Source organism: Vidua macroura, chromosome 13 (assembly GCF_024509145.1).
Source record: "Vidua macroura isolate BioBank_ID:100142 chromosome 13, ASM2450914v1, whole genome shotgun sequence".
NCBI lineage: Eukaryota > Metazoa > Chordata > Aves > Passeriformes > Viduidae > Vidua > Vidua macroura.
In genome coordinates this window covers 7,240,542-7,266,989 of record NC_071583.1, presented here as the reverse complement: position 1 = coordinate 7,266,989, position 26,448 = coordinate 7,240,542, and the positions used below count along the sequence as shown (strand labels likewise).

At 44.2% G+C, this 26,448-nt stretch overlaps 1 protein-coding gene across 1 annotated transcript in view; it reads left to right on the top strand.

The window, feature by feature from the left end:
* Positions 1 to 446: 446 nt before the first annotated feature.
* The window catches only part of SYNPR (synaptoporin), a 102,549-nt gene continuing 76,547 nt past the window's right edge, over positions 447 to 26,448 (top strand). Inside the window, exons 1-2 of the mRNA XM_053989554.1 lie at positions 447 to 546; positions 638 to 703. Of these exons, the coding sequence (XP_053845529.1) occupies positions 529 to 546; positions 638 to 703 (84 nt within the window). The 5' untranslated portion in view covers positions 447 to 528. The remainder of the gene's footprint in view (positions 547 to 637; positions 704 to 26,448) is intronic.

Genomic DNA, 26,448 nt, shown 5'->3' with positions numbered 1-26,448 from the left:
AGCCCCGCGGCCGCGGGGGAGACGAGCGAGTTCGTCCCGGGAGGGGGTGAAGGGACGGAAGAGCACAGGGCAGCGGGTACCATCCCTTAAAATATTAATAGTTTCTGTGCGTGCGGTGAGGAGGCAGTTTGTTTTCTTTTTTCTTTTTTTTTTTTTTTTAATTTTATTTCCCCCGACGTCCTCCTTCTCCTTCCTGCCAGAAATAAATTTTTTAAAAAGAAAACAACAACAACAACCAAAAAAAAAAAAAAAAAAAAAAAAAACACCCAAACAAAAAAAACCCAAACCACTAATTTCAAGAAGGACAACGCCGCAGTAACAAGCGCCGGAGCGGCGGCGGCCGGGGCGGCCCGGCGGGGGCAGCGGGTGGGGGCCGGGGCGGCTCCGCGGGGCGGTGCGGGGGGCGCGGGCCCCGCCCGGCTGCTCCGCCCGGCCTGCGCGGGGGCAGCGCCGCGCATCCCGGCTGGCGGGCGGGAGGCTCCGCTCGGCTCCGCGCCGCTCGGCTCCGCTCCGCGGGGCTGCGGCGCCATGGAGGCGGTGGACCAGGTACGCGGAGCCCCGCGGGCGGGGGGCGGGCTGTGCTGCGCTGCGGGGCGCGCGGAGCGGGCGCGGTGCTGACCCCTCTCTCTGCCCGCAGCTCGCCTCCGCGGGCACTTTCCGCGTGGTGAAGGAGCCGCTGGCCTTCCTCAGGGTGCTCGAGTGGGTGAGTCCCGGGCTCGGAGGGCTTGCGGGGGGGCTGTCGCCAAAGTGCGCGCCCGGCGGAACAGGTGGGAGCTGGGCCGGGCTGAAGGACGGGGACACGGGGGCTGGGGACAGGGACGCGGGGCGAGCGGCCGGGGACTCGCGTCCTACAGCGCTGTGGCCGGCGGGGCGGGCTGGGTTTGTTGGTGACCCCCCCCCATTCGTGTACTGGCTCTAAACGAATTAAAAAAAAAAAACAAAAAAAAAAAAAAAAAACAACACCGAGGAAAATAAAATCCTCGTTATGCATTTAGCAAACTTGTCTCTGGGCCGAGCGGAGAAGGAGGCAGATAATTGGTGTGCGGAGCAATGTCACTGTGTGTTGCTCTGATGCTCATTCGTAGTGAAGTCTGCAGGTCAAATGACATCCATCGCCGGTAGGTCTGCGGGAGCAGAGAGCCTCTCTGAACGGAAAGTTCAGAACACGTCATGGAGGATTAATCACATTCCCCTAACGCCGACTGGCTGGGGAATTATGTAAGGCGTGTATTTTGGGGGGCGCATCCCTGTGCGGGTGTGTTTATCCACAAGTTGGCACCTGCAACGTGCAGCCCGGACCAGGGCGCCTCTGAGGGGGTGTTTTGGTGTGCTGGGGGCAGCTGCTTGCCCCAGACTCTGTCCCTACTCACCAGAAGCAGCTCCTCTTCCTCGCTGGGCACCTTGAAGCATCAGGTCCTGTGGAGTTGGGTGATGGTGATGTGGTGGTGCCATGGCCTGGGACAGGGTGGCCCTAGAGTGGGGTCACCTGCACGTGGCAGTGGATGGACAAGGTCCCTTGTGTTCTTTGCCCAGAGTTCTACAAACCCACCCAGCGCTGCTGCTCCTGCCTCAAGGAGAAGTCAGGACATCCAGCGGCTGAGCTCCAGGCGCTGGTCTGAGGGTGCCTCAGCCACTCTGCAGCGCTCACTGCGGGACTGAAGAACAGGGAGCAAAGCTGTTCCCATGACAAATAGCTGCTGGAAGCATGGTCTTTTGGCTGTCTGCCTGATGAGACTATGTCTGATGGAGCTTGGGAAGCAAGCCCTTCTGGGAAGGACTCTGGGCTGATGGGCATGGGCTGTGCCATCGAGAAAACTGTTCCCGCCCCAGTCCGTGCGTTGGCATCCTTGGGACAGCGAGTGGGAACTCTTCTCTTGGCACTTTCCTGGGTCTCTAACTTCTTCCAACAGCCAAATATAAAAGCTGCCTTTGTCACGGTTGGAAGCCACAAGCAGAGCTCTTCTGGCTGCTGCAAGTGCACGTTGCCTGTGTGTGTACACAACACGCACACGCGGCTGTGTGTAAACGGAGCTCTTCTGACACGGCCAAAGTGGGCCAGCCCTTGGCAATAAGGGAGTACAGGGAAAGGGTGCAGAGTGTGTTTACCTTTAAGATGATCTGAGAAATTACTTTCTCTCCATTTGACATATATGTGTAAGTAGAAGTAAGCACAGTTTATGATATTACAGAGTGTGGAAGACCTTATGTTTTTTAATATACTTGAAAGGCTTTTTGGATTACTGAAATTCCATCTCTGTTCAATTAATCTTATTACTCCCATCTTCCTTCTCTTCTCACCATGCCTCCAAACTGCTGTCCACCTCTCTCTACCATTTCCAATCCCAACTAATTGTCCACCTCTCCCTCAGAGTCCTTTTATTGCCCTAACCATAATTTTAAACCTTAAAAGAAGACCAAATGCTCCAGTCAATTCTGTGTCCTCTTTCATGTCCCCCGGCAGCCTCACAGACCTTGTTGCACTTGATCAGAACAGTTAAATTACAGCCCTTAACACCTCCCACTTGAGTCCTAGATTGCATCTTCAAGGGAATAAAGTTCATAGCCCAGCTGGTGACGCAGTGATTCTGGGCGTTGGGTGGCTCTCGTGCCTGGGGGGAGGCTCTGTGGTGTTGCAGCACAGATGGCAGAGCTGTGGGAGTTCCTCAGAAAGGCTGGTAGGGTGGAGGTGGTGCAGGCTGAAAATGTCCTCAGCTTGTCCATGCAGTCCAGCCTTGAATTCTCACTCGTTGTTTGGACTGTTTGGGGTGGCTCCTAGTGACTCTGGGGTCACCACATCCTTATTTGTGAACCTCTGCTGCTGAAATTCCTGTGTCTGTGGGTGCACACATTTGTGGGTCTGGAGGCAACTGAAGTGTCTGTGGGTTTCTCAGATGTGAAACTGTAACTGTTGCAGAATTAATCTTTAGGTGTGCGTATTCCAGTTTATCTGTAGTCTGGCTCAGATGTGGAGCTCTGTCTTAAGGAGCAGGGACCTTATCTGACCTTCTCAATTTCCTACTTTGATGGTCACCTAACACCCAGAGAGAAGCTGCTGAGATAAGGCTGATTCTTCTCAATATTCATAGCACTGTAATATGTTTTCATTTGTATTTCCCATGTACGTTGTAATCTTATTTTCAGACAAGAAATTGCATTTAGAAGCCATTAAGAAACAACATTGGCTCAGGCCTGGGAAAGGTTAAGAGAAAAAAAAGAAAGCAAGAAATTGACTTGTAGCAATTATGCAAGAGTTGCATTTTTTTGAACTCTACCTTGGCAATAAAGCATGTGGATCACAAATTTGAACTTGGAAAAATGCACACAGCTGCACTGGGTGAGGCCTGGGTGTTTCCAGCTTTGAGTCAACTCATGGCATGTGCTGGGGGCAGGGAAGAACTGTTTAAAAGCTGTATTTGTTTTTGCTCATCTTTGGTCCCTTGGCTGTTACTCCACAGATCTTTGCATGAGAAGAATGTTCTTCTGAAGCTTATTTCTCAGATAATCCACTGTGGCACTACAACCAGTAGCAATGTCACAAACACTCTTACAACTTCATTTGAAAAATAACTCTCTTATACATGCACCTGACAATAATGAATAAGGAAGGAAGGAAGAGAAGAAATACGTTCATTCATCTCCCTGGATTAATTTCAGTCCTGTGACTCTCTGGATATGTTTAGGCTGCTTTTATTGGGGTCTGCAAAAAGTGAGCAAGACAAGCAAGTTTGTCACTTTTGGTCTATTTGCTTTGCACTTGCTGCCTCTCTGGAGCCCTAGAAGAGGAAATTAAATGAAAAGCAAGGCTCTCCTCATGGAACGCGATGGGTATAGGAACTACCTGCTGTACTCAGGCTGTTACTGGCAAAACTATTTTTGTAAAAATGGGAAGTTTGTATCCCTAGGCTGTGGGGGGTGGAGGGGCCATGGGTGGTGGTGGGGTGTGTTAATTACATTGTGAATTGCAATAAACAACTTTCCTTCTGCAAACCCAAAGCAACCTGATACTTGTCCAGTTTCCTGAAAGGAACAAGAGCTGCAGTGCAGTCCATAATGTTTTTCCCTGTATTCCTCCATAAATAGCAGGGATGCAGAAACTCCACCATTGCGCCAGTCAGGAGATGCTGTGATTGCCTCGATGGTTATCTATAGGTTGGTGTTTTAAAATACCTTGCAGCGAGCTCCCATCTCCACCAACTTGCAGCTGTGTCTGGGTTGCTATGGGCAGGGGGTATTTTTGGCACAAAGGGCACACTGTAACTTTGTGTAAGCCAGTGCAGCTTTTATCAGGGCACTTGTGAATCATTTATGTTGCAGGACAAATCTTGTGGACACTATGGTTTTCTTAATAGGACAACTTGGAATTGAATGTTAGGATGTTCAGTGAACTCAAATGTGTCTGAGTTGTTTCATTTCTTGCCTTTATGCAAAGAAAAAATACACTGCAGGTCTTGCATGACTTGCTTTCATCACTGTTCATGAGCATCTCCATGGGATGTACCAAAGAGTTCTAAAGCATTACAGGGCATTTGGACAGCAAATCTCTGGGGGAAATTGGATGAAGATTGTTTGAAAAATCTGTGTGTGGTGCATGTGGACCAAGCTAACCTTGCTTTGCTTCCTTGGCTTCACGCTGTGATCACTTGACTGGTGAGCCAGGAAAAAGGCCAGGCTGTTGCCTGCCTGGCAAGAGTCAAGCTTGATGCTTTGATGGTATCGATTCTGAAAGGGTTAGCACCTCTTGCCTTGCACACAGATGTGTGTTCAGAAGGCTAAGGGAATCTGAATCTTGAAAGACTGATAATAAGTCTTGTCTTTTGTCCTAGTGCTGATTGCTCATCTGGCCGTGGAGCGCTTTTGTTGAATTATATTTGCATGCATATAAATGGACATAAGTAGCTGCATGCTTTCAAGTGTGCCCTAGAAAAACCTAGATATCTTGAGATGCTGAAAATAAATGCAAAAGAAATAAGAAGGTAATGCTTCCATGAAGCATGTGTGATTAGTAGTTTGCTCTGTCTAGTGTATTATGGGCCCGAGATGTTTTATAGTTGCTTGAGACTCTTCATCACATTTGCATATATGTGTTTGGTTTTTGCTTAACCAGAAGTCTGCTGACTACTCTGGTATGGGCAGATGCTTTGTTGATGGAGCAGGGTTAGCTTGCTGAAGCTTACTGCTTCTCATGGATGCAGGGTGGAAGAGTTGAGTGTTTGATCTTCTCTATCCACATATTGGAAGAAAAGCCTAAAAAAAAAAAAAGTAATATTTCTTATTGCCTGGTGATTTTGCTTATACAATGCCAGGATCAGATGCTGCATTTAGTGCTGGGCCCATCCATCTTGATGTGTAAGAAGCACATACACATGTTAAAAATGTATTGTCAAGTCTCTTGATGTCTGCCTGGGGACGTAAGTCCTTAGCTGTTCTTGTAAACTGGGTCCCAGTTGCTGCCTCAATGGTCTTGTATGTGTAGTGTCAGGTCAGTAAAACATGTGCCACTAAATCAAAGAATGTAAATCCATTTCTATGGTATTTTAATATTAGAAAGGTAATTACCGTGTAACTAACCCTTCTCTGTAAGCTGTCATTAATTGGATGATTTCTTATAGGCAGCTTAGCATAATGCATGCAAAATACACTGCAGCTCTGGGCAGGCAAAAATTGCCACAATGAACCAACAAGATGTGAGCATCCAGGAGACCTGAGCCCTGGGAACAGGCTTCATTTGTCCTTGGCTTTGGGCCTGCAACTTCTGAGCACTTATTGGGGTAATCTGCAGGCAGGGAACTCCATCAGACAAGTTATTTTTATTAGGAAGAACCCAGGAAGTGGATTTTGCTGTTAGACATCAGGCTCTGTGGTGTGCAATAGGAAGGATCTGAAAAGTTTTTGTAGTCTCACTGAAGGCAGATGTGGAAGCCGTATGTCACTCTGCCAGTGGGACTGGCATAAAGGCAGCAGAAGCACTCACTAGCAGTGCCTACATGGTGTTTCACCTTGTGGTCCTAAAGTCTCAACTACTGCAAGTCTCACGATTCTGAGACCTCTGGCTTTGATAAAAGATACGGTTTTAGATCAAGGTAGCAGAATAAAGCTGGGAGCTCTAAAGACTAAAAAACCTAGAACACAACTGAAAGAACAGGAAATCTGCCTTGTGGTGCCATGTTTTATGAAGTCTGCAGAGAGCTGACTGCTTTGCTGTTCACATCCATGATTATCTGCATGCATATCTGGTTGGAAACTGAGAACTGTGCTTATCAGCAAGTTGCTGTTAAATGGTACAAATGCTGATACAGGGGAAGACAAAAGGTCAGCAGTGCCTGACCACATTGCAAATAAATGACATCTTTCATCTGGAAAATGCTTACCATTTTCCATTTTAGGACCATGTTGTGATCATGGAAGAGCTGATTTTAAAAGGTCACCTAATAGTTCATTTAAATCCTGATGTTTCTCAAGCAGCCCAGAGTGCGACCTGGTATAAAACAATTATGTAGGATTAGCACGTATGGTTGAGAGACAGGGCTTCAGGGGCAGGACTTTTTGGAGTTACATGCTGCTGCTGTGGAAGTTCCTGGGAGAAACTGGTAAAATCTCATGGCAAGCCATTTCAATGGCTGCTCTTACCAAGTGTGGCTGTTTGAAGCATCAGGAATAGAAGATGAGAAAAGAGACTCATTAATGCTAAATTTGATTATATATGCAAACCAGGTTTCTATGAAAAGAAGAACAAAAATGATCTGACTTTCAAACTAGCAATAAGATGTGTGGAGATAGAGGGTTCTGCTATTAGACAAACACAGTTAAAGTCTCCTTGACAATTTTTATGAGGGCGATGTTTCAGTCATCACTCCTGTAAATCAGCATCTGCATAATTGGAGCTCCAGGTAAAAGCCCTGTGTGTTGACATCTCTGGATTCAGATGTTGCAGCTGGGAGAGGACTGCCTTGGAGATGCTTCAGATAAAACCCTTCTTATAATTTGGTTGCTCAGGTCCCTGGCTTAACCTGCATTCGTGGCACTGTGTGTGGTCCCAAGGGGCAGGACATGTTGCTTGGTGAAGTTCTCCGCTCTGCTCCAGGGGACAGGACCTTGTCCTGAGCAGGGAAAGAGGCGAGGCAGACAGCAGGTGATGCTGGGCTCTGCACAGAGCTGGTGGTGGGAGACAAAGCTGCACCTCTGCAAGCCCAGCTTTCCCCTTGGGCACTGAATAAAAATGCTTCTTAGTATGGGCCTGGAGTGTAGTGTGGAAAGCAGCACTTGGCTGGCTGGTTGTCTGTCCAGCCCAGCAGCTGCCAGAGGGGTCTTCGTGGATTTTACTCTCAGGGAGGTCTACAGAGTGCTGTTAAGAACATTATAGAAAGGAATACACAGTGTGGAGATGCTGTGTTTAAGGTGTTTGTTCAAAGTGGCATATGTGCTGCAAAGTGTGACAATGTTGCTAAGGTGACAGTTTGCTTGCTTTTTGGCAAAAGCAAAAGAATACTGAATATAGGCAAACTGTAAGCTTTTGCTTTAATCTGCACAGTTTTATCTTCTGGCCGTGGTAGACACTTCTCAGGTTTGTGTTGGAAAGCATTGTTTTCCCATTCTGAATATTTCACTCAGCTAAAAAAGCTAATAGTGCTTCCCATTCTTAAGGAAAAACCTAAATCACATAAAATGATGGGGATTCCAATCATTATAAGTGTAGATATTATTTATGTAATTGAAAGGCTTTGATAGATAACATTTATTTAAGTAAGGAAGTATTCTCTAAGAATATTTTATATAAACAAAAATATTAGGTGTTGTGTCATTAGCAGCCTATGGGTGCAGGTACGTGCATGAGTGCATGTTCCAGATTTTTGGATGGGGCATTTGCACTCATTTGCAAGTGCTCAAACCTAAGCTGGAATGGATGGTGCAGGGAGAACTCCTGTGGGTCAGGCTCAGAGGTTGGTTGTGGTGGGAGGGAGCAGAGTCTTGTGTTGGACAGCTTGGGTTCTGCCATGGTGTTTCATAATGCTGCCAGGGGAGAAGGATCAGCAGAGGATTAGACTGGTGTGGCCCCTAAGGAGAGAGGGTTTTCCAGATGAGCAGCCATCTGTGGCATGAAGCAAATGTTATGGACCTCAGTGTTGAGAGCAAAGAAGAAAGGTGTCACAGGATGAATGTCAGCTTTGGCCCTTAAAGCAGCAGGATAGGTGCATGACCCAGGAAAAAGGCTCAGGAAAGGCTGAAGTAATGTACTCATTGCCCTTTATTGTTTTACCTTTCCTTTTTTTTTTTCCAATGTTGTAATGGATAGATAATTGTGTTTCTCTGAGCAAGCTGTTCCATCTGTGCCTTTTCCAGAATGCCTTAGCATCTGGGAGAAGGCTGTGTTAGAGGCAGAGCCTGTGGGAGCTGCTGAGCAAATTCTGTGGGGAGTACAAAGTGGTGCAGCCTGAGGCTTGGGATAAACACTGTGGGGAACTCTGAAGGCTCCAGGTCCTGGATAAGTGCTGGTGCAGATGTTCCAGCCCAGTTTGGCAGGGCCATTGCAAGGCAGAAGTTAGTGAGGGTGTTTTCAGTGATCAGACTATGACACAGGCGGCTTTTGCTGGATTGGAGAAGCCACTTTGATAAGAAGACCCCATCCTAGTCACTTAAATGTGCAGGAGGGAGGTAGTGTTAAGGAAGTAAAGAAAAACTGAATCAGGAGGATTTCAATGAAGTGTTATACATTTTTAGAGGAGAGGTGTATGGTCCCAGACTTGCTGTCAGAAATAAATCTGATTTGACTCTCTTGCAAAAGTCCCAACCTGTCAACTTGATCTTTATTCTATGAGAAATACCAGAGCCTGCTGTGAACAGCCCAACTGAATATTCACTAGAAGTACACAAAACTCTGAAGTATTGAGTGTGAAATTCTGCCCAGAAGATTTCAAAATGAAATGCTACCCAACATCGGCAAGATCATTGATACATCAGGATGTAATTTATAGTAACAGCTCTACAGTAGCTCTTTGAATTTCAAAGAGAAGTTTATTATGTTTGTCCTCAGTCTTCTCTTTTCCTGATGTTAATGGTCTGCCCTCCTGTGTAATTTCTCAGGTGATGCAAATCCAAAGTATCTTTGGCTTGAAGTGATAAGCCCCAGCTCAAATCCTTTGTCACGTGGGTACTTGTATTGGGGCCCCATGTTTGACACTGCATTTGACAATCTTCATATTAGATGAAAAGCCTCTCTGGCATCCCAAGTAGTATTAAAGAAGTAGCAAAATCTTCCTTTCTAGGTTCCCAAAATCCAAGGAGACATCTGGCTTCTTGGTTCAGCCTCCCTGAGGTGGGCTTTATGGTCTATGGCTGCCTTAAGCATTCAGCCCAAAATACCCCAGGAAGCCAGGAAATATCAGTTATTGAACAAGCAAACTTGAGCATTGCTTGAACTGTTTAGAGAATAATCTTCTCCCTGGCTGTGTGCTGGAGGTACGCTCAAAGCAAAACCAAAAAAGACAAGGCCCCCATCTGCATGCAAGTCTAAAACCACATCATTGTGTACCCCTGCTCCTCCCCACACAGAGGTCATGTTGCCCACAAAACGCCACTTCTTTGCATCAGTTTTTTACCCCATTTCAAACAGCCTTTGTATGGAGGGAAGGATGTCTTGAAGTGGTTGAACATGGCAAGGTCACACCTCCCTGCTGGGACTGTAAGGGGGAATGATGCTTTTGGGTGTATCTTGTGCCCAGCCCAAGGGGCTTAGGTTTGATACTGGAAATTGGCTTATTACTGCAGAATAGGTGTATAGCAATAATTATCCTTTGAAGCTGAGCAGTTTCTCTTAGGGTTTTTTTAGGGACTGTGCTTGAAAGCAAAGCAAGTGTGGGATTCCCCCACTGCCAAATCCAGTGGCTGATAAATCCGGCAGAGCTCTCCTGATTGCCATCTCCAAAGGCAGGCAGCGTGCTGGAATGGAATTAGGACCCAGTTTGAAAGAAGATGCCTGCCAAAAAATTAAACAATGGATGCCTTCCTGTTTAATTTTAACATTTTAATTAAATTCTTCACTGCTGTGTGCCTTTGATCTTGGTGAGCTGATACACATGATGTGTGCTGTTGTGTCGTAGCAGCATTTTGTTCTAATCTTTCATGCAAATGCAAGGATGCATTTGAGGGTGGATAAAAGTGCAAAAGCTGCTCACTGCCAAGTACTGAGTGCATTGCAAGCTGCCTTTCCCAACTGGTGACCCACAGGCATGTGGACAGAGAGATTACTCACAAGTATGGCTCAGTAGAGTTTCTCTCTAAACATATTCACTCCTTTTTAATCTTCTGTGAACGGTGCTACAAGAAGAGTTTCCTTGATGGAATTACTCGTTGAGAGGGTTGAGGCCAAGAGTGAAGATTTTATTGTGAAAGGGATTTAATTTCAAGTGGAATAATTAATAAACTTTGATTCTTCAGTCAGAGAGCAGAAGCAATGCTGTATGCTGTTGATTGGCACATCCATCGATTAATCCCAGCCAAGTGCCCAGTTCGGGAGCATTTGGCAGGCAGCTGGCTTTCCTTGCAGCCAGGCACAGAGCAGCAGGAAAGGTATTGGAAGGAGTTTCCTCATGGATTATAGGCTGGGGCAGGTGATTGTGGCTTATGTGGAGTATTTGTCCTTTGTGATTTGGGTTGTACCTAAGATGTCAGGGAAGAAACTGTCATTGCTACATGAAGAGGAGTCATTGGTAGAGCTGCTTTGGGAAAAGAAATTTCATTCACTTGAGGGAAAAATAATTCTTAATCTCAATTTCCTTTGAAAACTGGCACTTTGGTGAGATCATGAATGGAGGAATATTTGTGACAGAAACTACAATATTTCAACACAAAATATTTTTGTAAAGAGATATTCTCTACAGAAATGGTTGCATTCTCCTTCTCTGCACACCTTGCTGAGATGCCTCAGGCTCAGTCCTTCTGGAGGAGTCAGTGCTGGGACCCTTTTGCCCATTGGAATGGTTTAGTCTGGCTGTAGCACCTGATTTCCAGAGCAGGCGCAGCGTGAGGGGCCAACCCTAACTCACTGAAGGCACAGCAGTGGTGTTCCCCGGGTAGATGTTGCAAGCCCTTAGTACTGGCACTTAGAAAAGTCAAGATTTTTTTGGAGAGATGACAACTCTTCTGGGAAAAGACAAGTGAGTCTAAAATGCAGAAAATTGTTTTGGTTGAAAATTGTCATCTGACATGTAAGTCCATGCATGCATGCTGGTGCTGTAGTCTATGCATATATTGTGTGCTTCGCCCTTTTTTTGGCTGACTGTGGAGTTTTTCAGAGCTGTGCAGGGGCAGCACAGTCCACTCAGCAGAGAATCAGCATTCCTAAGCCCCCGTGTTTTGCTGCCTTGGCTCCGTGGGCTGCGCGGTCCCGGGGCTGCTGTGGCAGCCTGTCACTCGTGGCAGGCAGCTCTGCGGAGAGGGCGCCTGTTCCAGCACAAAATCTGTGCCTGTCCAGATTGTGAGGCCCTGGCAGGCAGCAGGAGCTGGCTCCACGGCGGGCTGACATATGCAGGGGATGCTGGCTGTGCCACGGGGTATGAGCCTCCTGCCACTGCTGCTTCCCAGGCGGGGATGATGCCATGAAAATTAGCTCCTTGCCCGTGGTCCTCCACGGCCCAGCGGTGGTCCCCACTGCAGGGACCAAGTGCTGCCACTGCTTTTTTTTCCCCTTCTCTTTTTTTCATCCTCTCCACAGCAGAATGAGAGCAACAGGAGATGGAGATGGGGTTCGGGTCTCATGGCAGAACTGATCCAGCACAGCTTGTGTTGCTGAGAAATCAAATAGAAAAGCTCTTTTCTGCCAAAGCTCACCATGGCATAGTTCACTCATTTCTAAAAATGGCTTTCCCTCTTCAAATTTATGTGCTCGTTAGTGCTGGCCACCCATGGGTGCAGCGTTGTTTGTTCATGCGTGCAGCTGGAGGGGCTCTGACAGAGCTCATAAATGTTCATTGTGCAGCTTAGTCCCCCAAAAGTAGTGACTCAGCAGTGATCAGACCTCTCCCATGGGACAAACAGTTCCCAGCTATTCCCAAATTGCACTGAAACCCGTGTGTCACTGGGCTGCCAAGAGGCAGGGCTTGAGTACCCCACATCTGTATTGCTTCTGCACAGAGAGATTGCTAAGCATGTCCTGGGTGTTAGGACAAGAGTACTCTTGCTTCGTTTAAAAGATAATTATTTTTTTTTCTGGGGATTTTTACACTCCACCCCATGATGCGCTTTGGGATGCATTCAGCTTTCTCTTCTGAATAGGGCTCCAGATGATGGAAATAAATTATCATAAATTAGAATAGATTGCACTCTTCAGCATCTCTACATCTGTCATTATGTTTCTTTAACAGTTCAGTTTAACATTTATACACACTCTGACAGCAGCTACTGGTGTGTATGCTATAAATATTGGCTTGCAGAAGACATTAATGGAGTTTAGGTAAACGTTTGATGCCGCTGAGATTCTGTTCCATATGGTGGTATGCAGAAAAATCAGATTCTACATGCCACATATAGTGGTCACGTATTCCCTATGGACTGGCCTCCTGGCTTTGCAGCAGCTCACTAACCCACCAAGAAAGCACAGGTGCCTTCAAAGAGGAAGGTGAGATTCTTGCAGTCTATTCTGATTTTTACCACCTGTATTTGTCTGTGATATTTAAAACCAACATGTAGCATGTAGAGATGGGAAGTGCTTATGAAAAAGAGACCTCTCAGAATCAGCAGTCAGGCAACAAGATGTGGGAATGCTCTGCTTTGAACATGTCTAAAGAAAACCCATGGGATTTTCTGGCCCAGGTGCCATTTTGTTAGTCAGTAATTGAGTGGCAGGGTGAAAACTCAGTGCATTGGTTGGTCACAGTTGCTAAACCTGTAATTTTTTGCTCTCCCCCTGATACAACTATCATCAAAACTACATGGGGGGAGCATGGCATGAGGGTTTGAGGAGTCTGGCTTGCATCCCTCTGACTTACAGGAGGACAAACAGCTGAGACCATTGTGACAAGAGGCAGGAAGAAATATATTCTGGTTCCTCTAGTGTTCCTTCTGCAGTTCAACAGAATTTGGGTGTCTCCCATTGGTTTGGGGTTTTTGCTTTGTTGGCTTGTTTTGGGGTTTTTTTGTTTGTTTTTTTTTTTCTGATTTTTTTTTTTTATTTTGCTAATTGCAACACTTTGATTAGTGTAGCCTGCTGATGTGGCTGTGTCCTCTGCAGTTTCTCTGATTTACCCCACTTTCAGCCTAGAAGGAAGGTAAGAGGTTTATGTCAGGCTCAGCACTGCAGAGGGGTAGTTGAGGTAAAGAGCCCAGCCCCTGCTCCTGATGTGGGGCCCTGGAAAACATCTGGCTTGTGCTGACCCTGGGGCACATCTGCTGCAGAGAGCAGTGCCTGCTGCATTTGCCCCTGTGTAATGCAATGTAAGTAATGATGTAACCATAGTGTACAAACTGACTCAAAGCAGGGCAATCTGAGGAGAAAGTGCTCTTCACACTGTAAATTGCTGAAGGTCTTTATGATTCCAGTGAATTAAAAATCTGAGAAGAAAAAACCCTCCAGTGCTGTAAGTTCAAGATGAATCTTTTAAAAGCTGCTGGTGGGGAGGGGAAGAGATAACTTATCTGAATGGAAATGTATTTAAACTCTGTATCTTGTATAGTTCTGTGTTGCTGCTAAGCTAACAGTGTGTTCCCTGTCACTTGGAGAGCTGGAGACATTTTTGTATAGACTGAATAGGTTTCTGTGTTGATGTTACCCCTTTTGATCTTAATCATTAGTCAGGTTTTCAGTCCTTTGCAAGTTATTCCTTTTAAAAGGAGTTGCTTCAGGTGTTTTGGTGATTCACTCTTGTTTATTCACACTGGCAGTACAGAAGAGCCTGGTGTGCTCCTGCATCCTGTGAGCATCTGCAGCCACCTTCCCCCTGACTAGGCAGAAACCCCTTTCTTACCTTTGAGTTTCCAGGTTTTATTGTTGTTTTAACTGCTTGTGTGGTTCTTCTGCCTCAACTTTCCTCTGCTATTTTGCTCCTGTGGAGGAAAAAAGTTTTGTGAAATCATTAGCAAAATCTTTCTGCCCAGAGCAAAATCTTGCCTGTGAATTTCCTTTGAACGCTTATTTGTGTCTGAGCTTGAGGCTGACATTTAGATCTCTTGAATGGTGTTTTAAAGGAACTAAACTGTACTTAAAGAAAGGCAGCATTTACATTGGCCTGATATTAGACATATTAGCCCAGCCAACGAAATTTTATGGTGAGCCTTGGTCCAGCAAAGAGCCCTTCAGCCTTCTCCAAGCTGAAAGAGAAGCTGAACTCTGGGAAGCAGTTTCAAAGCATTGAAACTCTTTTATAATTGTTTGTTGTGGTGGTTTTTTTTTTTTTTTTTTTTTTTTTATCTTTTGATTCTTTGAGGACTGGACAATTTAGATCTGTACGGTCTGGGTGCAGCTAGGGCAGGCGTGGGTTCCTCCATAATGCCATATAAGCATGCAGAATTTGGGAAGGAATGTGCAGTGAGAGGAAATTCATGTAAACAGTCTACATTGGAACACTTGTCATGAGGATATCTCTCTGAATTATGTATTTAATTAACTGCATTTTTTAAAAATTTAGCTCTCATCTATACTGTAAAGATACTTTTGGCTGGAGAGGAGAGAAAGGAGCTGTTATTCTGGATGAGTTTTTCTGTTTGTTTTCAAATACACATTATGTTCTCATAGGAAAGAAGTCTGTCTACTTCTTTTTCATCAAACCTTTTAGCTTTCACATATGGCTGGCATTCATAAATTCTAAAGCTGTTTCTTTTGAGCTTTCTACCCCCATTGTAAACCTGGAGATGACCTACTCCCAGTTCCTGCTGTCACCTGTCCCTGGCTGAAAGGCCCTTTGGGGTAGGATGGGAGAAAAGTCACACTTTTTGCATTCCAATCAGTGCTAGATCTCAGAGTTTAAAAATATCACAAGTGAAAAACATGGATCTGAGTCATACAGAAAGCACCCTTCATTTCTCAGGAAGTAAAAATATCAGAAAAACACATTCTTCAGATGTTTCCTCCTGTTGAGAGGTACCCACATCTAAGATTTCTGTTTGAAGTGTTGAATCATAAACATTGGTTCCCTGCTGTCACAGTGACCACTGGGTATAGGAGATGCCTATTAAACATTAACAGCTCATACTGTGTCACAGCTACATCAGTCACGAGGGTCTGGGTGAGCTTTGCATGAAGAGCAAAATGTGGAGAAGGCTGAGATGTCATTTCTTGGGTCAAGATACTCCAGTGCTCAATCCCAGTCTGCAGTAATGCCCCACTTCTGGAAAGTTCTGTGCTCACTTTGGACCTAAACACTCATCCACATCTAACACGTGGTGTCATATTCCAGGGCAGCATATCTGCATGCTTTTGGGGGAGTGAGCTCTTTCTTTTTAGTCATTGCCTTTGCCCCTCGGGCTGCAAGACCATGGCTTTGTATCAGCTTGTTTTAGTGGTATTTGTGAAGCAAGCATGTTTTAAAATGCGTATGCATTTCCCTCTGTTTTTACAAGATTAATATTTGAAAGGCTATTTAAGACAAAAATGCCTAAAATTGTTTAAATCTGAGACATGCTGTAGAGATCAGAGAACTCTTATCAGCTGTTGAATTAGAAATGAGAAAATACTTTTCAATTTAAGTGGCTTTTCTCAGAACTTTTGCATGTTTAATATCTTCATTCGTCCTTCTCATAATGGTTCCAATTTCAGCACTCCCTGAGTATCCATGCAGAGGTGCACAATGCACACTGTTCAGGCCCTGATCCATTCAGCCTAGCTTTACATCCCTGAAGACCACCAGGAAGCCCCTAAACCATTTGTTTGACGTTTTCCTCCTGTGGATGCAATGATTGAATCCTTCATGAATAATATCATACTTGTATTTGAAAAACCTGCTTGTACTGCTCTCTGAGAGATTGGAGAGATCATGAGTGCTCTTCAGCGTAGACACTTTACCATTATCTTCCAAGAATCTTAAAAAAAACATTTGAACTAGAAATAACATTTGCGTAATATTTTGTAAGAACACTACTATGAGGCTCTTCAGGGGGAATTACAAGTATTGCTTTTTTTTTTCTTCATAACTCTTGAAGGGGGTCAGCCTCTCTCCCGTCCCCCTTGATAACAAGCTGCTGTGGGAGCTTAGCAGAGCAGTGTGTGTCCTGGTTGCACCAGATGGATCTCATTTGTGTTGCTGTTCATAGTCATGAGAGGCAGCAAATGGAGTGCAGCCTGAGGCAGCACTTTGCTGCCTGAAGTTGATGCCTGATGAATTACGGAGATAAATAAGGCGAGAGTCTACCTTTGCTTTTCCCTTTGAGTGTGCACGTAAGTGTTAGGTGGCCCATGTTTCAGAAGACAAAGTGAAATGAGCTTTCAAATATTTCCTTGAAGTTGTCTTAATTATTTCACTATAATGGTAAGGAACAAAGCAGAGGAATCAATACGCCTAATTATTACATCTAAATGCAAGAGAAATTAGTCAGTGAACTCTCCCTTCTCTGGGGAGGATTAATCTTCCTATGCTCTATTTCAAATGTCTTTCAGAAAAATGAAAGGCTTATCACCTAGGAAACACACGGTCCTAATCGCCCAGGTCTGGCTCTTGGGTTTATAGATGGTGAGAGGACTCTTAGTTGATCTTCTGAAGCACAAAATTAGGTTGTTTTGCTTGTATTTAACCGTTGTAGTTGAGTTTTGTAGCTGGGTGATTTGAATGACGAGCGCAATTGGGGTATGTGCCTCATGTCACCCCAGCAAGCCTTGGCCGGCTCTGGGTGAGCTGTAGGAACCAACCCAGCACAGGCAGTGCCATGTGGAGGGGATGGGTTGGATCCAGATGTGATGCTGTCAGTGGGGCAGTGCTAATTAGCTCAGGTTCTCAGTAATAAGTGCTGTACTGATGAATCTCTTAATACTTACAGAGCTGTCCCATCGCCTTTTTGATTGCTCTGTGAAACTCCAAAACAGGCAGCATTTGGCTGTGGCCTGGTGGCATGCAGCCACAAGATGATTACAGGTGATCCTGGCAGGACCTGATTCTTCACCCTTGAATTAGTCACTGGATTGAAATGGCAATAATGTTTCCTGAATACAAGGTTTGGTATGGCAATAAATTCTGGTCCTATCTCCTTGCTGTTGTCTTGCACCAAGCCAATAGCATCTTGTGATACTTTCTCCTAGGTTGATTATAAGAATTTCAAGCTGTGACACAGATGTAAGATGATTTCAGATGAAGTGTTACATTAATAAGTGAATCTTCAGCCTCTGCCCTCCGTAAGGTCTGACTTTCTTTAGATTTTGTCATTTGAGTCATGTGTTGTGGTGGTGGAAATACAAGTCTGGAAGTACTAAGATGTGCTTCCCTAAAATAATTCCAGATTTTTGCATAGGCAGATCATGCCCAGGAATAGAAGGCTTGGGTTTATTCCTTGCCTGCAAACCCAACTTAGTTTAAAGAAGACTCAGTAGCAGAAACATGAAGTCTAAATACAAGAAAGAAGGGCCGTTTCTTTGCATAACGCTGGGGAAATCAGCCTTACAGTTCACAAACTGAGATGACAGCTTGCTGTAGGGAAAACTTCAGTCCATCATTATTTTGCCTATTTGGGTTGCTTAACTCATGGCAGTTTATTAATTAGTTTCTATTTTGTACTCTTTCTTAAAAGAAAAAGATTCCAACTCATTATGTATCACCCTTGTACCTTTCTTTCTTCCCAAATTACTCTGCATCATGGTTGGTTCCCATCTTCCCTGGCTGTTGAGTTGATTAACTGTGTGATGCTGACTGGAGGGCATGGGACGGGCCACTGATGCACCACCTGATTATGTGGTCATGGAAACCCCCGGAGGTACGACCTCTGTTATCAAAATAAATTGGGATTTTCTGCCAACTAATGGTTGGCGAAGCTTGCACCAATGCTAGATTCTGATGGATGATGTGCAATGGAAGCCAATTAGCCTTTGCTGATAAGCTAGACTTTGATTAAGCTCTTCCAGGCTTTCTCATCACAAGAAACATGTACTACTCATTGAACATGCAAATGTATTTGCAGTGTGTAATTACAAAATTGTCTAAAGGAGCGACCTATTTTAAACAGGGCTTTTGTTTCACTCTTATTCCTTCATTGCACTCACCAACTCAGTCACACAGGCTAATTCAGCAAACATAATTGACTGGTTTTAGGAGTTAAAATATCCTGCTGTTGAATGTTTTTTGCTTCAAATATCGGTTATAATGAAGACCTCTGTGGTGGGTACGTAGCTTTGTGCTATAGCTCCAAAAGACTTGCCCTTTGCAGTGAGCCTTTGGGATGCAGAGGGCTGGCAATGCTTGGATCTGCAGCCCCAGCCAATTTAAAAGTGATCTTGTCCCAGTAATGCTGAGAATAAACTATTTCTGTAGCCATAGGCTGCTGAATATGCAGCTCATTGCACTTGTTGGAAATTCAGTTATTGATCCAATTAGTTCCTGACCTGTTTACAGGGTGATTGTTATAATTAAAATTGATTATAGCTGTGTATCGTGAGTTTGATCTTTGGTACTGGGGATTTGGGTATTATGGCCTGCCATTATGTAGCTGATAATGGATTGTGAAGAGCATCAAGGAGTTAATGTATATTCACACTCCTCAGGGATACATTTTCTGTGTTAGATTCTCATTTGTGGTGCTGTTAACTGAATGACAGTATCACGTTGCTTACCCAAGCATATTTTGTTAGCTTTAGTCACTTTGTCTAAGAGATTGTGTGAGCTCCTGTACTTGCCTCTATCAATACCCTGGTGCTTTAGGAAAAACACTAGGAAATTGACATTTTATTTCCAGGTGTAATTCATAGTTGTAGTCCTGAACTGTACCAAGGGCATTCCTATAGCTATCTGCATGTGCCTCCTAGTTGTGGTGCCTTTAGTTTATTGCATGCCTAAGAGCATGAAAAATAGAGTTGTATTCTGTTGTACACTGATGGATCAAAGTTTGGCATAGCTACCATTTTCTAACAGAAATGCTTTCACAATTTCTCCAATCAGAGCAGTAGAAACACAGAGAAATGGGCAGTGCAATGCCCCATCTGCACTTTCCCTGTTGTACATCTCCACATCTCCTGTGGTGTGGCTGTGGGGTCAGAGGGGAGGAGTGGAAGGAACAGAGCAGGTTCCAGATGCACCTTCTCCTCTGGTTTCTCCTCCAAACTCCCAGTGCTGCACTGACACCTGAGGTAGGGGTAGTGGTCTGTCAGGGCATGTCCCTCCTGTCACAGACCCTCTGAGATGTGTGGTTTTTAGGACACAGAAAACCAAGGATTCAACTGCTGCACTAACCTGTGTTTTGATCCTGAGAGAGTCTGATCCTGCAGGAATCATCTGTATGATGCAGATTATGATTGATGACTTCACTTTACGATGCTTTAGCCCTGGGGCTGGTGGGTTGAAAACATGCTGGATACAAGGAGCATGGTTGTTCTTCCCTTGTGAGGTTTTGCTCCCCCAGTCTTGGCCCTCTAGCTAAACCAGCTTCCTCTGCTCCTTACATGGATATTCCCAGGATTTCAGCTCACTCTAAAATCATGTGTCTGTCCTCTTCCAAATCAGCAGTTTTCATTTGGCCTAAAATAGTCTGAACACTTCTACTGTTTTATGGTCATCACCAGCTTTCATGACAGGCTCTGGTGAGGCCACAGTCTGAACACACACATTGCAGCCTTTATTTAAATTAAATTCCACCTATGGTAGGAGTGTTGCAAGAGAAGGTTTCAGGACTGATGTTTGAGTGTAAATATCTGAATTATAAATTAAATTCTGCAGCATCTTGGGTTAAGAAAAATTTTTATGAAATCTTGAGAATTGTCATTCTTTCCCATTCTATCAATAGTAACTGCAAGCTTGAGCATATGCTGCAAAAGGCATTGAGGTGAAGTATTCACTTAGAGAGAGAACACAAGTGCCTTTTTCATCTGAGGCAAATTAGCAGAAAAGGAGACAACTTCCAGCTAACTGTGGCTTCCGATCTACATGCTGATAAAATCTGCATATTAGTCACAAGTTATTTTTCCAGATTTCTAGTTCATTCTGTTTTCTGAATTAAAGATGCTGAAATTCCCTTTCAGTCTTTCAGTCTCTGTTTCATAACTAGTATACTTGGTGGGGAGGGGAGAAAACAAAATCATTACCACCATCATTATTATAGCTCATGTCTGGCAGGTTGTGGTGGGTTTTTTTGGGAGTAAATCTAGAGGAGGAATGCAATCTTAATTGTGACCATGTTCTGTAAAAATTGGATTTTTCTCAAAGAGAAGGTGTTGCCTTATGACAAAAACACCCCATCTGTTGGATTGTTAAATCCAAACCCTTCCAGTTACTGCAACTAAACCCTTCATTGCATGAGTTCAGCATCCCAGCACATCCTGTATTAGCACACTGGACTTTTTAAAATCTGAGGTGGGTGTGCACATTGTGTGCAAGTGCAGAGATACACAGCAGAGAGCCATTCTGAATCTTTGCAGTGATGGATGTGTGTCTGTCCAGGGCTTGCTCCATACTGAATTAATTGCTGTGAGGATTAATGATCCTTCATTGATTTCACTTGCCTCTCAAGGGGTTTAAGTGCCATGAGCTTTTCCCAATTGCAGGAGACATCCCTGGCTGGGAGAAGGGGTACTTCATCCATTGCCTCATTTGGCAGCAGTGAAATCAAGGGCTTGGGGAAGGAAATGGTTCTGTATCAGAAAAGATGTTCCTTTTTTGTGTAGCAGTCATCAGAGAATCAGCTTTTCTGCCAGAACTAGCAACCACTGGCTACAGCATGGGCATTGCTGCTTAGGATAATTTGTAAGAGTATTTTGGCTGCAAAGCTTGGCTTTTTACAACTTTGTGGCATTACAGTGACTGAGGATATCTCTTGAGCTTCACTTCAGTCACAGAAGGTGTTTTCTGCACTGTTTTGGCATGTGCTAGTTTGTATAAGAGTTGCTGAGCCTGAGTTTCTGCTGCATCATGACCTCTGGAAGCATATTGCTGTTCTCAGTGTTGCTTATAGAGCAGCTGGCACAATCAGAGCAAGTGCCATAAAATGAGTTGTCTCTCATGGTTTTTACTACTCCTCTAGTTTGGTGCCACCTTTGGTTAGTGTATGTAAATTTGTGATTAGCTTTTACTGTGTTTTGTATCCTAAATTTAAATTGTATTCACTTCTGTAGCATGAAAGGATGCACAAGGGGGAGGGTGCATCAAAGGTTATCAGAGAATATACACGGGATTTGGAGGCTGGGAATATTGACCTACCAGCAGAAGACAGCAAAGGCCAGTTTAATATGTACAGCCCATGGTTTCACTTTAATTGGGTTGGTTTGTGGCAGAATACTACTCTTTCATGCATTATTTTTCCAGTCAAGAAATCATCTGCACTTGTGCTTTTCACTGTCTGTCTTTTTCCCCACGTTTCTTGTCCCATTTTCACTGCCCTCAGCCTGATCATTGCCTAGAGATGTACATGCATTGGTCCATCACTCATGAGGAGGATTTTTTTGGTTGAAATAAGTCTTCCCAGAAGGACTAACATAGAATATGTTATTCTTCCAATTCACTCTGATTGCAGTAAGAGTTGAAGTGAATCTGAACATTTAGATACAGCAAAGACTGTTTTTATCTCTGATGAAAAACTAAAATGCCATTAAAGCAGAACGTTTGCAGTAATTTTCTGTGTATATGTGCATAAAGGCCATAAGGAGAAGTGGACCTTATCGATTTGATGGCACTCATTATCCTAGAGCTATTTTTTCACAGGGTCCTTCTACCATAGTTCTAGACTATTTTTCTCTTAAAATTTGCTCTGACATGTTTGTGTTTTAGAGGAATTTTCCCTCCACAAGATGAAACACCATCCTGTCATCTAACTTATTTCTTTGGTTTTTTACTTGTGGCAAATTCATGGAAGTTAAATGATGAATTCATGGTGGGCTTGGAGGAATGCGTGATTGCATTAACCCTTATGCACTGTTGTATACTGAAAATGTCCTCTGTTTTTTTTCTGTACAGGCAAACTTATTGATTAAGCCTTGAAGATTTTACATCCCCAATGACATGCCATTAATAAAGATAATGTTTTCTAACATCTATATAGTTGCGGGGTTTTTTTTAATTATTATTATTTTCAGTATGACCTTCATGTTGGTTCTGTTTGTTGGTTGGTGGAGGAAGTAACAATTTTCTGCAGGGTTAAAACATTCTCTGACACTGCTGGGGTATAAATTGTGACTATTGTTGCATAGAGTATAGAGACAATGGATGATTTCCATGTTTCCAAAATTCTGCTCTTCTGGAAGACCAGTATATATGTAAAACATCTTGTGGATGAAGGAGGATTTCAGGGAAAAAACATATAAAAACATGTTCTACAGAAGCACCTATGCTGGAGGAGCTGGCCTAAACAAACAGGCTTAGCCAACACCTTGGTGTCTGCACCCACAAAATCCAGGTGGAAGTCTTGCTGGGGCAGGTACCAATTCTCTCTGAGTCATTCCTACTGGGTATGGCACCACCATGGTCATGACCCATATCCCTGACTTTGCAGCAAATCTGCCATTGGCAGTGGATAGGAGTTTATTTTCCTCATGTTACAGTGGTAAGAGATTTACAGGCATGGCTCTGGATGCATCCGAGGCAGAGAATGAGGGATGAGTGTCTGTGCCCAGCATGGAGCTGGGCTGGTACCCATCACCTGGGCAGGAGACATGCTGCTTTTTGGAGCAGTTGCATCTGAGATACTGCTGTGCTGGAGTATTTTGATCTCTGGAAAAGATTTGGTTGTCATTCAGTTGGATTTCCTACAAAAATAACCCCAAAGCTTTTTGGATGATGGGAGAAGCTTAAGGCATGGTTCACTGGCAAGCATTTCTTCTGGAACTGAGCAAAGGAGGTGAGAGCCTGATTTGGTGGTGATTTTGGCATGTGCCCTTCCTCTGCATCTCCTGGAGTCAGGGAGGCTTCTGCTTGGGTGCTGGGATACAGGAAAACCTGCAGGAAACCTTCCCTGTAAGCTAGGGAATTACTGTGCCCATTTAAAAAAGTAATCCATATATTTTTCATTTAAATTTATCTTACCTCTCACGTGCTTAAAACTTCTCTACCTGAAATGTGCAATGGAGAACCATTCTGCAGGGATCTGTAGGTTAGAAAAAAAACCCAAAAAAGTACTTCCATGGACACAATAATTTTTATTTTCTAAAATCAGAGACTGTGATTGGATTCTGTGTCCCCCAGGAACTTGTTTAGAGCAGATATATTCTCTAAAGATTTAATGACCAGAAGCATTTTCCTCTTGTTTCACAATTACTTTTTTTTTTTTTTTTTTTTAAGTGAATACTCATAAAACATGGGCAAAATGTAAAGCTGAAAGGAAGAGAAGCCAGGAATACTAAAGAGAGAGAGAGAGAGAGAGTGCTTGCTTGAAAGTGTTGGCCAAGCAGCTGTTCATGCCTCCTATTTAGCATGAATGGAAGACATAGCCCTGATTAAAAATGGTAGGTAGCAGCTGCACAGCCTGGGCTAAGGATTACCAGATGGTTAACTCTGATTGACTCGTCTCCATGGAGCTCAGTGGGAAGGGAGGAATGGAATATCTGAAATGTGATGAACATGCTAGGTACACAATTTTTTTATAATGAATGTGCCAGATTTGTTTACATGCTTCTTGAATAAAATATGGCTGCTAGTTTGACTTAAGACAGACATCTTTAGTACATGCTATGTTGCAAAACCTTGCTCTTTTGATTGTAGGTGTGATGATTCCCCCTCATCTCTCCCCCCCCACACCCCGGTGCTGTGATACAGCATAAAATAATTGGTTGACAGAATGTTGATTCTGCAGCACAGGGAGGATTTGCACAGATGGGAGTCAAAATATGTCTCCTTGCCTTATGCTAATGCCACCACAAAGGTTAGGGAGAAGTTCAGAACTGAATGTGGAATCCTTGTGCTGCTTTAGCTGTTGCAAAGTGTTTAAAGTCAGTACCTGGAGGAAGAAGATCTGGATCCAAATGCTCTGTGTGTCTGTTCCCTCAGTTTTACAGCAAAAGGGAACCAGCACTTGCTACATATTCATCATATTATGGTGCCTGTGTGGCTGCTTTCCCTTGACATGTGCCCATGGTGGCCAAAGTGGGATTTTTTTCCTACCCTGGAAAGGTAGTCACAGATATCTCTAAAAATACTGTGGCAAGAGGATGATGCATCAGCATGAGTCCAAACAGCATTTTCTTAAGGGGCTTGGCCACATTTCTCACAAATGCCAAACAATTGTCCCTTATTTAAACAACACATTCTGCAGAGGCTGTAGCCATGTGCAAGGTGGTGAATTCCTCATAAAACCTGCTTTTGGGGTGGTGGGAGAAAGTGGGAATTGGTCAGTCGAGGGCCAGAACGGCTCACCCACCTCTTCTGGACAGTCCCTGGGAAGTAGCAGCCCCATGACTTGGTTTCCCTTCCTCTCCCTTTGATCTTAGCGCCTTTTGTTTGGACAGCAGTTCTCACAGTGTGTTTTTGGAGAAGTCCTGGAGCTGTGGCACCCTCAAGGCCATGGGTTTCATGGGCAAACTCCCTCAGACTCACATGAAACATGTAGTTTCATGTGACTGCCCTGACTTGCACAGGAGATGAAAAATTGCAGGTAACTAACAATAGAGGACAGTCATTTCGGAAGTAATACTTAGACATGTATTTAGGAAACAAAAATAGTAATAACAGTGAATAATTTAGAAATGCCAAGATAAATACCATGTTTGAGGGAATGTGTTGCCTCCAGCTGTGGGGAGTGGGAGACATTGATCGTGTGTTTCTTTATCCTCTGTGTTGAACATTTTTGCTTTGTGTTTGCATTACTTTTTAAAAGCAAAGTACAAATATGTCAAAAAGATGGAGCTGTCGGTTGTGCCAACTCATTTCCTCACATTTGAGTATGAATGGAATTGTGATGCCGATTTTTCTTCATAAATGCTTCTTACCTAGAAAACATTACTTCTGAACCTGTGACACTTAGTACTTTATTATTGTTCTCACCTGAATGTTGTCAATGTATACAAACACAAATAAAATGCTAGTTCAAGCTACTGATATTGATAAGCAAATATGGGGTTTTTTATGCAGTTGATTTTTTTTTTTTTTTTTTTGGCAACATCAGAGCCTCCCTCCTTCTTCCCAAAATACAAAACCAAACCAAGATGCCATCTGAATTTTTGAAAGTGGCAGAGTCATAAATGCAATGATTTGACATCTCATTTTACTCAAATAATAGTGCCAAAGAGGGGAGGTGGGGCAGGGGATGGTGGCCACAACCTCTACCTCTTTGTGGGATAAAATGTTCAGCTGTGGGTTTCATGATACTAGTGTGAGGAGCATCCTGGCTCCAGAGACACCATAGTATTTCCTACATGTTTCAAGTGCAGAAGGAAAAGCTTATGAGGAAAATAAACTCATTTTTTCCCGGCGGAGCATGAAGACTGTGAAGTCTGTGGTAGGTTTTATAAGGGCTTTTGGTGTCCCCTTGGGAATTGAGCCATTTGGGTGCTGGAATGTGGTGGACACCCACGCCTGGCTCTCTTGAGATAGCAGAGTGGTTGTCAGGTGTCCTTGTATTTCCTTTCTCCTGCGTGCTGCTAGAAGGCTGATTTCTGGGGAAAACTCATCTTCAGCATGGTCTGCTTCTCAATATACAACAAACTGGATTAATCTTAAGTGTCATGGGCCAGGTAATAGATGAAGGTGATAAATCTGTTAGCAGCCACACTGGAAAGGGTGAAATATTCTGCATTTGTGGAGGTTAAGCACTATTTATGAAAATACACATTTATAGTTGGGCCACACCCTGCAAAAACAGCAAAAGAGGTGGCCAAGGAGAGCTGTCCTGCCCGGTGCTGGATTTTAAATTTTCTGATAGCAGGGAAAGGTATGGAAAAGTGCTGGTGTGATGAGAAACTGCTGTACAAGAGGGAGACAAAAGAGGTTTTTCAGGTGTAATGGGCACACTTAAAAATAACTCTGCGGTTTAGATGCATGAAGGGGAGAACAGCTGTTTGAGCTAATGAGCCAGCTTGGTGTGGTTGCAGGCACCCTCAGAGAGCTGCAGCCTTTGGGAGCACAAAGCTCCTCTGCCAACATGGAGGGAAGAAGAGAAGCAAAGGCAGTTTTGTGAGAAAAGGAAGGAACTGATGAGAGGAGCTGGTGCTGTGCTTCCTCAGCAGCTTGAGTCTTCGGTGACCCTCGTGTTGCTTCCAGCCCTCTGAGAGCCAGGAGGACACATGGGAAGGGAGGGGAGGTGGCCCTGATTGCCACAGCTGGGCATTTCCTTGTGTGGCCACCACCATGTTCTCAGGGGGCTGTCTCAGAGTGTGGGGCATGGGAGGAGAAAAATCTGCCCTCTCCTCAC